Here is a 15,563-nt window from a genome sequence, read left to right as displayed (position 1 = left end):
TGTTGCTACATTACTTTTGATTTTTGTTCAAGTGAATTTTACAGGACCAATTTTTGATTTAGAACCTTTAAAAACATTTGATGAAGAAACAAATAAAACGGATTTAAATCAGATTAGTTTGGATCAATTATTCTTAGCTGGTGAACCTGCTTATCATCTAACTACATTGGCCACTCTTCTTTCTTGGGCGATCAAATCACATACTTAAAACTTTATCAATCATTGAACATTCAAAAACACTTAGGATATTAGCATAGTGGAATTCAAGAGCCAGTATCTTACACCACAAACTAATTGAATCTCAAATCCCATTCACGGATGAATTGTTTAAAAGACTTGAAGAATCTTCAATCGATTTCAAAACAAATTATCCACAGACCCATAATGCTCAAGATCTACTTCCAATGTTAACTATGGAAGGAGGATTAGCTGAACATTTGATCAGAAATGATACATTTTCAAATCAATTATTCCTTCATGCTTCGGAAGAAGCAGGTTTGGTGTGTAAGTGACTTCTTATCTCTACTTGATCCTTCTGTTTGCAAATTTTGACTTTAAGCTTGATTCACTCTAGATGATCTTACAGACATCCTCGGTAAAAGGACCAGCTTTCAAGAGCATGATTTGAGTCGACTTGTCCTGCTTGCTAAAGGTCAAACCCTGACATCTTTTCTCAACACTCAAGCTGAGCCATCTGATTCTCCTTTGTCAACAAAACAAAGTGTGTCACTTATCACTCTGGCTCTTAATGACGATACATTGTCAGAAAAAACTCAATTGACATCTGCAACTTCATCTATGTCATCACTTACCATCAATCCACAAAACCAACCTGAACTTCATCCTTTAGACCAATCCATATCACTCGCCACTTCGCTCTTGATTGAGAACGTTTCCTTGACATGATCTCACCAAAGCTCAAAACGCTCCTTCTATCAAAACCGTACTCGAAAATCTACCCAACTGGTCTGTCCATGGTTTGGCTCCCTCAGTTTGAAGTAGACTAGACGTGCACGGATCATGAACTGTTGGACAAGGTTTGTTCAAAATGAAATTGACCATCTTACCATTCAAATTACCAGACCTGAAGAATTTTGAATCTTTGAAACAAACACTCACACCAGCAATTGATGGTTTGTTTTCCAGTTGAATCGATTCATCACCTTGAATTGAATCGATTCAACACCTTGAACAACAGATGATCCAAACATTATGTCTGATCATCAAATCAAAAAGAATCCATCAATACCTTTGATTTTGATGAACCAATATGATTTATTTTTGAGGACTTGGAATGATTTGATGAAGAATGAGAACGGACTTGGGGTACCAATTGATTGGAAAAGAAGTCAGATCCGGCGTTGTTTCTTAGTCACACTTGGGATTCCTGTTGATCTCAATCATGTATGATGATGATTTCTTTATCTGAACAATCATATAATAGATTTTATATAAGATGATGTACTTATCAATTGATCTCTTTTTTTCTTTGCAATAGTTCTTACCACCTGCAGATATTCCAATATACCACACCCACACCTAAACCAATCACAAGTCCGACCGCAACCATCACATTAGACCGAAAAAGATGTGATGAAGTATTATCATTCAACAATGGTGAGATCTGATCAACTTCTTTTTGATCAACTTTTTCTGATATTTCTACATACTTTCAAAACCAACGAACTCCCCTAACACTACACCAAAGTGCATCTTTTCCGTACGGTTTAGAAAATTCTGACTGACATAGAAAACTATGTATCATCTACATATTCTGGTTTCCTGAATGTAGTGAATTATCCAAATTTAGCAAACTACAACAGTACACTTCCACGTGTATACTTGTGTCAGAGACTGCTTTGAGTGTTGTGAGGCTCAGTAAAAACCTGCATTCACGACCCCGTGAGGTGACACTACAATCACACCCGTGAAAGATCACTCAAGCTTTATGACATCGGGCGTGTATTTTACTTATATTCTGTGATGATCTGGGTTGTAGTCAAAACAAACAAGTTTGCTACAGTTCTCAGAACGGAGAACCTGTAAGATGAGAACTCAGAGCAGAGCTCTACAAGGCTACAACGTTGTTTTTCTGCCACAGCGGTGTAGAAAAGAGAAGGATAATAATAATTCCGATGAAGAAAAAGAGTATAAGATCAAGATACAACGGAGATATATAGAATAAAGGTCCACAAGTCATAGCAACCTTCAGGACATATTTCAGGTACAAAGCTTTGTCTTGAACAATAATTGATTTGTGATCTTGAATAATAGAGGTTTGCAAAACTACTTGTAAAGTGAACTCATGATAAAATATATACTACTAGTTTAATCTTCAATACCGGTCCTTGAGTAAACTGCTAGTTCTCTTAGTTTCTTCGCGTAACACACAGTTCAAGAAAAATTCGGATCTAACAACTCTACATACTAGAGAAGGTAGTTGATACAACGGTAACTGGTCAGATTTCGATATGTAGTCATGTATTCAAACGTTGTGGTATGAAGATTATACCTGCAACTTGGAATGAATTTTGAACAAAAGGATTTGATCAGTTCATGTTATGATAAGCACCTTGACAGTATCCATCTCTTACCAGAATGATGTGCACAACACCGCAGAATATTTGAAAGGAATCGTTCAAGACGATTCAGGAGGGGAGGGTTTATTTTTTAACGCCAAGTTTCTGGGTTGAAGATCACAAGTTAGAATACTTACAGAACTCATACTTATTTGGAATAGTAATATCAAAGTTTGTGACTTACTCGTGATACTTTGACAATGCTTGAAGGAATCCCACACCCTGAACAATGGAATCGAAGGCCTTCTGACGAGATTGCAGTCTCGCGGTTGCAGCTTCAAGAGAAAGTTGAAGTTCTTGTCGGTGGGTCTGTGAGATCTCAGAGTCAGATGATTGAAAACCAATCCCATCGATCTCGCAATGTGAGTTTTGAATGGCGCCAACAGATTCGTGAAGGCCATCTAGAGCTTCTTCATAAATAGAAGCAATGGTCAAGATTTCACTGTCGTTGAGATACTTGTGAACCTTGACAAAGTCGGTAAGGTTGTCTGCTGCAAGACGATGTTGGCCATTCTTAAGGTAGCAGAGAATCAAGCAATTGAACCGGCGAATGCAATCAGAGTCGATAATGGTTGCAGGGGACATAAAGATCTCGCAGTCTGGTGATCCAACAACTGGAACATCAATCAATGCTTGAAGGTAGTGTTGATCGGGTCCAAGGCCTTTTGGGATGATTAAAGTAGAAAGATGAGGCGCTATCATCTGGAGAAATAGCTTGTGTACAAATGATTTATCGTCTTCTGCCTCCGCGCTGAATCTGATATAAGGGCAGAGCAAACGGGTTATTTCTAATACTTGAAAGGTTGAAGCTTCACTTAGGAAAAGTTGGGGATCAGGCTTGGAATTGATATCACCCTCACAAAACATAAAGTCGAAGAAATACTTTGGTAGAAAAACGCGAGTATGGAATGGATGGATATAACTAGACATCTTGTGAGGAGCGTGATGTAGCAATTGGAAAACGTATCATGGATCAAGCCGAATCATCTTTGCTTTATATATTGAAGATTGGTAGGGTTAAAGATCACATGATCCCCGCCTCCAATTGAATTTTCTTACTCAAGTTGATCGACTTTGACAAACACTTTCATCTTCCCAAAGCTTGCGAAGATTCTTGTACTTAGATGATCTTTTCTGTATCAGTTAATGCATGAGCGCTAATGACAAACACCGGTCCCCCATTGATACCTACAACCAACAAGACTACCCTCTATCAAGGGGAGTCATCATCTCAGATTGTCATCATGATACTGTTTGCTCCCCATGTGAGATTAATTTCATAAAAAGCAAGCCCGATTGTAGGAAAGATGATACAAATAATCTGATTTTTTTCATGATCATTCTGTACCGACTCAGAAAAGGTGTAGTGATTCGTGAAATACCTACGGCTGCCAATATAATAATAATAACGGCATCTTATTTTGTATACTAACAACCATTGATACCCTGTGTCCTTAAGAAAATGCCGCATTATTCCCAGCTTTGGTGACTGTGATGAAAGGCATTGATTCTTTGGTCAATGGATCCAGGCCTGGTGAGCACCTGTGGGTTTACTTCACATTCAAGGTTGTTGCCATGCTGATGCACTCTTCACAAATCTTGTCCATGGTGTCCCCCAAATAATCATAAAGTTGACTAGCCGTAGAGTGAACTCACTCCAAACCTCAACATAAGACAAATCGGTCTTGATAACATAGCCCCCTTTTGCCTCAATATTTTATTGCTTCAGCTCAAATATCGGAAGTTCCATCTAGACATTTACTTCTTTAACCGGCTGGCCCGATTTCCCTTGATTGTTAAAATATCGTTCTTCACACATAGTTGTGCATTATCTTTGCACCCCTTTCTCATCTATCTGCTGGTTATAACCAGATAGACTTTCCATTCGTTCAGATTTTCAGTTCTTCCATCCGCTGTGCAGATTTCTCTTTATCACTGTCAATCAATCATCCCTAGTCCTCGCCCAGAATTGTGCAGTATCTTCGCATCACTTTCCCATCTGTCCGTTTGTTACTGATACAACTGTATGTATTGTATGACCAATGGCCGAGGGATCCGTGGCAAATCTCAGAAGTCGGGTACTACGCAGTTATAACACTGCTTTGAAAGATATTGGAAATGATATTACAAAGTCAAGGAAGCGAGCAATCCCAATTGAAGAAGAAAGTAAGTCACATGTGTGTATAATCAATTATTTCTCTAAAATCTTTGCTGAAATTTGATAACCTTTTGTTGGACAACAGAGGTCGTTGATGATGAGGCGTGTGGAAGTGTTCAGGACGTTGTGAATTCGGAAACCCCTTTGGAAACGCCGCGCGGAAATCTCTTGAAGCTTCTGGATCAGCATATAATCAAGAAGAAAGCAAGAACGTTGAAGAAACCTGGCAAGAAGAAGACGGTCAAGCAATCACACAGACCCATCAGGAAGAGACCTCCTATTTCACCTTCCGAAATCGATCATACCTATGCTCCAAGGCCACAAGACGTGGATTATGATCAATACACTGATCAGCAGCTACGGGAACTGGTTGGCGATGTTGGGCTAGATGCTGATGGGTTACCAAGAGCGGAACTGATCAAGACATGTAAAACCTACCAAGACTTGAGTAAGTGAATTGTTCGGCTCAAAATACATGTTCAGGAGCTATACAACTCACTCGCTGGTTAGTTGTTCTACCCCCCGTTTTACCCTCCTTCACATTTAGGACATCACGGCACGCTCCTTTGGACGGTAAGTGCTGAGACTTCTCTGTATTGTGCTTGGCTTACATGTTTCAAATTATAGGCGAATCGATTGCTGATGAAACCACCAAGTCAGGTAAAAGAAGTGTGCCTATAGCTGTTCCGGCAGGTGTGTAAATTGGCTATGTCAGTATGAAGTCATAGATCAAGCTTATGACAATTAAAAACTTTTCAGATTCAACCTCCGATCCCAAAAGTCTCCCTTTACCTTCTTCACCTCCTGACACGCAACCTTCAAATATGAATGACGATGTACAAACGCAAGATTCGACACTCGATCGTGACAATATACCTCCTATTACGCGGGGTGATTCAGATGTTGGCAATAGAGATCACGAGATTCTACAAATAGAAGGCTGGGCTACCATTGGATCGCCGGTTCACAAAGCTCCGGAAGGTAAGTGATGAAGTTTGTAAATGTTGTATAAAACGTTATTCACCTTATCCACTCTGTCACATTCCTAATTTTTGCCCGATGCAGAAATACCTCTACCCAGCCTGGAACACGGGCGCCTGTCCTACCCACGACCCCCTCCGACCGTATTAACGTCACACCAAAACTCAGCTACCTCCAAGGGTAAAGGAAAGTCGCGAGAGGAAGATGATCCAGATGATCATGACTGGGATCCATCTTTTCATGCTGAAGAGTCTGATTTAGAAGGTTCCGATCTACTGGCGGGGGAGGCGGATAGCGATACCAATGATTCAGCTCAGCCTACTTACCAAGGTTCTTCTAAGGGTCGATTTCAAATGCAGCAAGGAACTGGTAAATCAAATTCATCACGCAAAAGCGCAAAAAAACACCCACACAAGGCTGCGAGTCCAAAATCAATGTCTGAATCCGAGAAACAAAACCAAGGAGATGATCAGAGTCAGGAAAGTATGCTCGAGATGATTCGTAAGTTGCTTCTCAAATCATTGCCTATGACATTGTAGTTTTGTTTTATTGACTCACCTTTGAATCATTCAATGACTAGATGAACTACGAGATGCTCTGAACAAGACTAACCAGCGACTTGAAAAATTGACTGAAGAGGTTAGGATATTGAACCAAGTGACTCAGAACAACATAGATGAGGAGCAAGTCTCGGCGAAAAAGAAGAAAACACGGGGTGGTCGTATTTCTGTAAGAACATTTGTATCTCACACTGATCAAGATTGAATATAGCTGCTGGAATATTCATGCCTGTCACGCAGTTATCCGTTTGTTTTCATATAGATACTCTTTTAGGTCTAGAAGAAAGCAGTCCCTCACTCCCTGCGCCTGCCACACTCAATGAAAAAGAGTCCTGGATGTCTGACTTGGAGATCGGACTCGTGAATTTCGATTTGGATGTGCTAGACGAAACTATGGAACCACCCGATCTCAATTCAACTGATTATTCCGGGCCACGGCATAAAGATTCAACACCACAGCAAATTTCTATCATGCAACAGATGATGCTCGCTGTAGGGGTATCAAGCTTTCGACCAGATTTCGGTCAAGCGCCAACTTCAAAAGACAACAAGTGGCTGTGGGATTTAGCCTTCAAGATTTTTATCAAATTGGTGGAGTGTGGTGAGTATGTCGGGATATCTCTTGATGCTCCAAACATTTCTTCAATCAAAAAGGCTTTTGAAACACGTGTTCAATCTCTTATGAAACGGTAAGTGGTATAAAGTTTACCTTTGGAAGTCCACATTGTGACTGATTCTGTTGCTCATTTGATCGAGCGGGCTTGAATCACTTCCAGATTTCGTGAACAGAGATGGGATGAAGCACGAAAAAAGAAAGCTGCTGATGCGGTTAGGCGGAACGCACGAGTACGATATGTGAGCTTCATTGAAGGTGTTAGAGGCTGTGACTCCGTCACATCTCAACTTTGTAAAACTGAATGAAAAAACACTCTTTCCGCACATAGAACAGCTGAAAAAGTCGCGGGAGAAGATTGTGCTCTCAAAACAAGCTTTATGGCCACTTTCGGTTATGGTTCAAGATTGCTGTAGCGATGATGAGACGGATCACGAGGACTGTCAGGATGAAATAGCCACACATGTTTCTTCTGCTGTTCATATCCGAAAACTGAGGTGGCGTAGTTCAGCCTTACAACATGTTTTCACACGCTTGGACTCGTACAAATCAAAAATCGAAGCTAGCACACCGAAAAGGAGAAGGTCAACAGGCAGTACACCATCTCCTACTGGCCGACCGTCTCGACTCAGAATCCGATGTCAAAATGCACGCATAAGTGATGCTAATGCACCTATAGGTCTTTCTGTCGATTGCTACTCACAAGAGTGGCTACAGACCCTTTCGCGTCTGGAACGCAGTCAGTTGGAAATGAAGCCCCAAAGTGTGCTATCTCAACTAATTCCAATTGTAGATTCTCTTTAAATTATCATATAAGTTGTACTTTTGCTCGAAAGCTTGAAAGATCATGGGAACAAGAAGCAGGCTTATTCCAAATGTAGATCTCTTTAAATGATCATATACAAGTTGTACTTTTGCTCTAAAGAAGATAATGGGAACAAGAAGCAGGCTGATTCCAATTGTAGATTCTTTTTAAATGATCATATACAAGTTGTACTTTCGCTTTAAAGAAGATAATGGGAACAAGAAGCAGGCTTCAAGATAAAAATTTGTTATTCTTTATGTGCTATTAGCGTTCCATACATACTAAAGCGATTGTAGCGAGTTTGAGGTCTTTATGAAGCTCCCCCGGTTGATACATCAACCACGAACAGTGTGCAATCACTTCATCCAACCGAATGACTTCTTCAGCATTTGTTGACCACATCTGTAAGTGTGTCTGCACATCAGGTTCCCTGATATGTGTGAATGGATTGTAAACTCCTTCCTTGATAGATGGAAATATTTGAACGCGAAGCCACGTTTCAATGACTTGTTCTTCTGGTTGTGGGCTTCTGCGGTGGGTGAAGATACTGGAAATTCGTGCAAATTGCATCATACTGGTTGATTGTGACTTGAATGCGATTATGCTGTTATTCATATTAGCTTTGACGGTGGAAAAGGTCACTTCTTTATGCAACACATGATTGTGAATCATAGCGCGTGCAGGACACACCGCAAACCCAGCGGAGCCGTCTGTTGTGTACGAAACCCATAGATCGGGAGCCACCCATTTACAGTGCTTGGTCGCCCGTTCGTTCAACCGTTGAATGAGAAGTGTCAAAGACTTATTGTCCAATGCTTGAAGCTTGGAGTTGGAAGCCTTCTTTTGAGAAGGCTTCTTGGGCTCGAAATAAGCTTGTACTCGTGAATTGAAAGGTTCAAGAGATTCTGGGAGTTTGTCCTCTTGTAAGAGTACAGAGAGATTCCCCGCGCGACAAAAGTTTTTGACAAACGTGATCTCCAATTCCCCTACAGATGTATTCAAAGGTTGCATATTTAGATACGAAATGAACATTGATCATAACATTTGGATAAATGAGAAGAGAAGATAGACTAACCCTGGTGATTATTATGAGTACCCTTGATGATATTACCCATCAAGCGTTCATATGGGAAGGACCACCAAGAGCGAACTGGCCCAAAGTTTTCAAGACAGTCGGCTAAGTGGATTGCCATGTGATGGTTCGGAGCAGGTTGACAATGCTGAAACATCTCGATAGATCCTTCCAGGTACTGTTGGATGTGGTGGCGATATCGTGATATTATGTCCATATTGAGCTCCCTTTTTAAAGCTAAATTGACAAGGGATACCAAATGACAAAAGTTTTTTAAGAGTGATGTTTTGATGTGATCGCGCCCAGACCAGAGAGGGATAAGGATGAGTGGCAATTGGATGGTGAACAGGTTTCGCCATTCATCAGCTTTCAGTTTACCAAAAGAAGCTTTACCAAGTACCGGAATAGCTTGCTTGATCCATGTTGGAATACGAATTCTTGGAAGCAGAAGGTTTATCTTGTGTAGCATTGTACTATCCAAGATGATCTCATCAGAGGGCGGTGGCATCCATTTTCCACTCCACTCAGCGTCAGCAAAGGGATTAAATTCGGGATCACTCGAAGCAGTGTCATCATTGAAGGACTCATCCAATATGTTCTCTTGGTCTGAGTCCTTATCCTCCACGGGGGGTGCCTTGCGCGAGGGCTTTGGACGATGTTGTGTTTGAGAGTGCTCGGCGAGTAGGCTCATTAATTCCTTGGTGCTGATAGCCGGGGCTTCTTCCTCTTCGTTCTTCTCGTCTTTCATCGACCAGAATCTTCGGCAGTGCCAATTAAGCAGGCCAAGCAATAAGTTATGCATAGAATCGACAACGTGATACTTGGAGATATCCCAGTATTCTAGTTCTAGAAGAACCGAATAACGAACACCATGACTTTTGAATATTTCGGAACGCTCTTCAGGAGTCGAGGCGTCTCGTGCTTGATATGCCCACAGTCGGTGCTGCTCACATGTACGTAAAGGCCACACTGCTTGATTGAAGTTTTTGATATCTTTTTTCTGGAGTAGACAAAATGAACAAAAATGAGTGGCAGTTGCACTAGGAAAGCCAAGAGAACGCCGAACCACCGGAATATCTGCTATAAAAGGTAGTAGAGCGACCCTTATGTGTCGTCCTTTTTTATATAGCCGTGTTCGAGAAAGGGAAAGGCCTGGATTCCACAGCTCTTTCAGCTGTGTGACTACAGGCCTCAAGATCCAATTCATCTGTTCGAGAGATGGCTCACGTGGCCCTGGAGCAATACCAACGAGAAATATGTTTTCTCTACAAAAGCAAACCCGTGGCGGAAGAGTGAGGCAGACCAGGACAACAAAGGTGATGGACGAATGGCGGCCACTTTGTTTGTTCCCAAAAGGGTTTATCCCATCAACAAACATCCCGAACGTCAGATTTCCAGTCTGAGAGGTGAACTGATTTCCATCTGGTCCCCGAAAAGCTTTCCAGAGCTTTGATTGATGTATGTCAGAAACCATATCTTGCGGATCAAAAGGCTTTGAAGATTGTTCCAAACTCTCATCAAGCCACTCTTCAACTAATGGCCGACAAAGTAGACGAGCTATCCACTCCGAAAGATTTTGGAAGGCATACTTCCTAACAGGCTTATCCCGGCCTCGTGCGAATTGAACCAAGAGTTCTCCACAAGTCTTTTCCAAATAATCGTCTTCTAGAATTGGCGGTGTTGATGCACCTTCCGGATCTTCAGATATGCTAGGCGCTCCAGGGAGATCTGCAACACGATGGGTGCAGCGTTTAGGCGCGGACGCTAATGGGTACATTGCGAAGCATCCCTTGCAACAGTTTACAAATTGTAGGCACGGGTCAATCTTGAGCCACCCAATTACAGTGTCGACGGTTCTAGGGATCTGATTCAAGACTTTCACTTGAAGGGGCTCAAGTTGGCCTGGTGAGACGTTTGGAAGAAGGCCATGAGTCAGAGCGAGCTCAATTGTGATGCGTTGGGCATCCAAGAGCCAAGAAGCAGTGAACATCGAGGCGTGTTCGAATATACTGATGATCGCAGTGGTCAAAGCCACATGAAGACAGACAGGATTGACTTGTCTCAAATTAAAAGTAAAAAAGTTTGCTGTGAAAATTTAAAAACGAAATGAGTCAAAAGTCATCTAAGCTGGGTGAAGCATTATAATTAGCAACTCACTGGTATTGTAAAATTCGATCCCACATTCCCTCGCAGTGTCTATGGCGGGGCACGTGCAAGAGCTTTCCAGGATAACATCCTCGTGATGTTCTCTTGAAGACCGATCAGGTACTTGAGCCACATCCGCAGCTTCTCCTGATCCAGAAGGGCTTGGTTGCAAAGCTGGACTTACACGCAACTCACGCAGAATCTCGACCAGATGATTGTCTTGTGACAATGACCCAAGGTTGATATCCTGGAAAGAATGTGCATCAAAAGCATCTGATGTTGCAGCTTGAGCGATGTTGCGTAATTCCGATTGTTGATGAGCCTCATAAGCCTCTGGGCTGAGTTCGACACCTTGTTGTGACAAGCCTTGTGCGTCCAAGTAAACGCCAGATTCGCAATTGAAAGCTTTGCATGTGCATACTTTTCGACGACGCTCTGCAACTTTTTTGTTCCCTCGAGGCATTTTTAAAAAAATTATTAGACGTGGGGGAAGTGACGAGTAGACTTTGATATTGAGAGAACTGGTAGCGACGAAGTGCTTATTGTAGTATTATATTTTGGATATAGTTAAGAATATATGTCTTATCAGAGCTGGGATGTGGGAAGTAGGAACACACATCCGGCATAAGAATTCCAAACGGAGTGCAACCTATTGATCATTGACTCATGAATGAAATGGAGCGCTCCAAAACCACAACTCATACAAAACATGCCGTACTAAAAATAGGCGCCAACACTAAAGGATTGATAGTGATACATGATACACAAATCAGAAGAAACACAATCAGAGACCTTCCAAGAGAAGATCAACTTGATGTAGGACTGAATATGACACTATATGTCACAACCAAAATTGTAGTCTAGTGAGTAACTGACAAAACCAATTCAAGACATGATGTTTTGAGATACTCACAATCAATTCTATGATAGTTCAAGTTCAATTAGCTTCTTTGTCTATGACAGCATAGTGAAACCCAAGGACAGGGGTGCGCTCAGGGGGGAGATCCCCTTCGATAACAAATTTGATGTAGAGATCGATGAGACATGAGGGCCTCAAATCAATTGAGTACACGAAGATGTGCGGAGCATATACTTGCAGAGCATGTCGAAGCTCTTCTACTGTCTCGCTCTTCAAGCGATCTTCTTTCAGGTAGCGAGGTCGCAGACTGAACTCCGGTTTTTTTGGCAAGCAAAGATCCTTATCAACCTTGGCTTTGTAGAGCCAAAGGAGTTGATCGATTCTGGCGATGTCGGGTATCAAGAATTTGCCCACTTTCTTCAAAATAGCACCAACTAACATCTGTCGAGTGGTCTTTCGGCTGAGAGGATCAAAGTCCACAGTTTCGGGTGCATCCGTGTCCATTGGCTCCGGTTTTATAACGGGTGGTTTGATGTACGGAATGATTAAAGGCTTCACATCATCTTGAAACGCCTTTTTCAAGGCGGTTTTGTTGTGGTTCGGGCGAGATTTCGTCTTGGGGTCGAAATGATACAAGATAAGATAATATAGGACATTCTTGATCTCGTTACACTTTTCATCGAAGTCGTGGTCGAGGAAAACATGCAAGTCATCTGGTAACGAGTGGACCTTTGCTGCTACGTCATCTCGCACAAATCCCCCTGCTGCGCTTGGAGGGACTTTTGGAAAAGTCTGATCCTTCACGAACTGCGTATTTGGTTGAGCAGAGTTAGGAACTTTGCCTGAGGCAAGTAGAAATTAGTGAAACGGGTTTTATGGCGAGATTCATCCAAAACAGATCAATACAAACCTCTGAGCTCACCTTTGGTATTAATCTCAAGTTGTTCGTTTGAAGGGCTTGTGGGTCCTGAGCTTGTGCCTCCGGTGCTTTTCTTCCGTCCCTTGCCCATGTTCGACCTGGATTGAGAAGCAGAAATCAGACCATCAACGTACGAAAGAAGAGAATTATATAGGTGTCCAAAACTTTGAAGAGCATACGAGGATGATGAGACTTGGGCAAATGAAAAGAGAAGACAACTGACCTTCAAAAACCAGGATCTTTGTGTTACAAGATGCAGAGGGCTATCAATTCAACTCAGAAACGGGGGCAATCGTGGTGATCTTATACCTTTCACTTGTTACATTTAGCTACATGTAAACAAGCAATAGCTGTTGTCAAAACGTGACAACCTCGAGTGTTGGCATCAGCGTAGAACGATGAGTGCCTTTCAGTCTGGCGAATCATCAAGTCCCTTTCTGGAATTTCTTCTTCTCTGAGGGGAAGATGATCTGTTGCCGGCTGACAAAATTTTGATTGCTGACTTCGATACACGATGAGAAATACGTGGTAACTGTTATAAGAACAAGGCAGAATATAGTTCAGAACAGATCAATGATGCTGGTTGCACCTGGAACAACACATGTGTGCCTATAAACATTTGATGACACATACAATCAAGAGGGATTATACTCAGACTTGTAAAAGGGTCTTTTGTAGCAACTCGCGGGATGCAATAGCTAGATAATAATCGTCTTTAAGGCAAGTATATGGGGCAACTATATATGGAATCGAGTGACAGTTGTTCAAATGGACAAACAAAAGGAAAGAGTTAGGAAAGAGAAGAGTGATACGGCCAAAACACAGCATCACTGTTGCTATCACAGATATGTCATCAGCATGATGGAACTTAAGAATGACATTGTTGTATTGGGTGTGCTATTACTTCTAAGGGAATCATAGATTGATTATACATAGAGGTTGGCTTCAAACAAAAGGATAAAATGTAGTTGTAGTGCATGTTGTTTCCATATCACGTGCTCATAAACCTTCAAACTACAGCTACACAATTGTCACCATTTTCTAATCTGAGACAGAACTGCCAGAATCTTCCCCATCTTCAACCAAAAGCAGGCCAGTAATGACTTTGCCGTGCTCATCGATGTCATCACAAGCTGACTGCAATTCGGTCTCTAGTCTTTCAACGTGCGTCTCTAAAAAGTCTAAACGTGTCTGAGTAGTGACCATGATTTGTTTCATGTCTTCGAAATATGCCACACGCTCTTCAAGGGCAGCAACTGTTGTATATCAAAAAAATCGTAAAGTTTGGTTATTTTCCACTCGTATTGATTACGCTTAGGATAAGTTGGAATTAGTATGAGAATTACCTTGTTCTTCTTTACTTCTTTGGATTTGAAAGTAGTCTGTTCCCAAAAGTACTGGTAGCTCTGAAGTCGGCTTAATTGAGGGTTTGAAAGGAATTGGATTGATGTTCCTTCCCAATACTAAAAGTGTGGATGATCCAGCATGATTAGGCATCGCCCATGGGAGCAAACAAGAAGAAATATTGTTAGACGTACCGGGATTTTCACTTTTGAATATATCTAACTCGGGAAATTCCATCAAGTCCATTTCATAGTGATGAGTACTTGGAGTAGCTGGTTTGCCCTCTTCTGACCCAAGAGGAATTAATTGTTCTGCCAAATCCATGGTCTTATCTTCTACACAATTACTTAACGTGTTCAAAGCAGGAAGAACCAGAGGCTCCTGAAGCGCACTTAACTCTTTGATATGTTCGCGCCGATCCTTTATCTCTAGCAGAGAGGTAGATTCCACTTCTGGAGTTGATTTTGAAACGCCTCTACCTGTAGACTTTGGTAGACTGGTACTGGTCGGGCGGTCTGGAATTTGCTGTTGGATTGACTGTAGATAGAACAGGGTTTCAGGATTCACATTACGTGGTATGATTAAGGTTGTGAAAGTGATTCAAGATGATGATGAAAGTACTCATGTACAAGCTCGTAGGAACTCACCTTCTTCTTTTTTTTGTCATCATGGTAGACCCACCGTGATCATCAGAAGACACTCGCTTTGCTTTTCGAGCAGGCCCCGTATCCGCAGGATTCGATTTGACTTCAGGTACGAGGTAACATGTGGAGAATGGCGGATCGAAAGAAACACGTTTTCCTTTACGAGGAGGAGGAGTACTTGTAGCGATTGATGTCAAGTCTTGTGGACTCCGACCACTCGTGGAAGGTGAAGGCATACGGTCTGGCAATATCGAATTAAACCTTGTTTTAAGCTTTTTCTCCTATCATCAGGGTGTCATAGATGTAAAGAGAAATGATGACGCACTATGAACCTCCATGCTCCCAAGCACATTTGATTGATCACTTGATTCCTGTTGTTGGCCCTGCAAATCATTGGAGTCCAGGGCTGGATCGTCGCTATCAGGGTTTGGAAAGACTGGTTAAGAAAACAATCCAAATGTTGAAATCTAATAGAATCAGATGCTGTTTTTGAGAGACAGATGAAACGAACGATGCGGCTGCGCCTTCCGCACTCTGGAGGCAAGCTGTGCTCGATTTAGTTTGGAGTGAAGGGTAGTTGTCTTGTCATGTTTGTAAAGCCACTGAGCCATGTCGTGCTTGCTAACACTTGGGTTGCTGGGGTCCAGAACAGTAGACATATTAGATAAATGCGCAGCGCGGTGACACAAGGAGTTGCTTGAAGGTGGCTTTATATAGACAGTCCCATAAGGAGGATGATCGAAAGTGTGAGTGTGATGATCAAGCCGAGCGGCATAAAGACATTCCACTTCATGAGCCTGCCTCGCGGTTTCAATGCTGACTTAAATTCTACATTATAAGTAGATGAACAATATGTCAATATACCAAAGCTTGCTAATTAATCG

General features: G+C 41.9%; 4 protein-coding genes across 4 annotated transcripts; 2 read left to right on the top strand and 2 right to left on the bottom strand.

The window, feature by feature from the left end:
- Window positions 1-404: 404 nt before the first annotated feature.
- Window positions 405-1,410, top strand: MELLADRAFT_107319 (uncharacterized protein; the record flags this gene model as incomplete). Its single annotated transcript, XM_007410831.1, has 3 exons — window positions 405-504; window positions 575-721; window positions 1,199-1,410. The coding sequence occupies 3 exons, from the start codon at window positions 405-407 to the stop codon at window positions 1,408-1,410; spliced, it is 459 nt and encodes a 152-aa protein (XP_007410893.1).
- A 3,287-nt stretch (window positions 1,411-4,697) lies between these two features.
- Window positions 4,698-7,012, top strand: MELLADRAFT_87753 (uncharacterized protein; the record flags this gene model as incomplete). Its single annotated transcript, XM_007410832.1, has 9 exons — window positions 4,698-4,745; window positions 4,825-5,185; window positions 5,248-5,310; window positions 5,365-5,430; window positions 5,497-5,718; window positions 5,803-6,219; window positions 6,299-6,447; window positions 6,519-6,883; window positions 6,973-7,012. The coding sequence occupies 9 exons, from the start codon at window positions 4,698-4,700 to the stop codon at window positions 7,010-7,012; spliced, it is 1,731 nt and encodes a 576-aa protein (XP_007410894.1).
- Window positions 7,013-9,512: 2,500 nt separating this feature from the next.
- MELLADRAFT_107317 (uncharacterized protein) lies at window positions 9,513-11,376 on the bottom strand (the record flags this gene model as incomplete). The annotated part of the gene is made up of 3 exons (XM_007410822.1): window positions 9,513-9,526; window positions 10,458-10,853; window positions 10,926-11,376. 3 exons carry the CDS (start codon window positions 11,374-11,376, stop codon window positions 9,513-9,515), a joined length of 861 nt encoding a protein of 286 aa, XP_007410884.1.
- Window positions 11,377-12,115: 739 nt separating this feature from the next.
- MELLADRAFT_107316 (uncharacterized protein) lies at window positions 12,116-15,338 on the bottom strand (the record flags this gene model as incomplete). Its single annotated transcript, XM_007410821.1, has 9 exons — window positions 12,116-12,154; window positions 12,502-12,614; window positions 12,695-12,789; window positions 13,008-13,223; window positions 13,830-13,947; window positions 14,038-14,537; window positions 14,683-14,920; window positions 15,005-15,115; window positions 15,191-15,338. The coding sequence occupies 9 exons, from the start codon at window positions 15,336-15,338 to the stop codon at window positions 12,116-12,118; spliced, it is 1,578 nt and encodes a 525-aa protein (XP_007410883.1).
- Between the last annotated feature and the right edge of the window lie 225 nt (window positions 15,339-15,563).

This window comes from Melampsora larici-populina (assembly GCF_000204055.1).
Source record: "Melampsora larici-populina 98AG31 unplaced genomic scaffold MELLAscaffold_22, whole genome shotgun sequence".
Classification (NCBI taxonomy): Eukaryota; Fungi; Basidiomycota; class Pucciniomycetes; order Pucciniales; family Melampsoraceae; genus Melampsora; species Melampsora laricis-populina.
The sequence above is the reverse complement of the archived record's forward strand: the minus strand, read 5'-3'. Positions and strand labels throughout refer to the sequence as shown.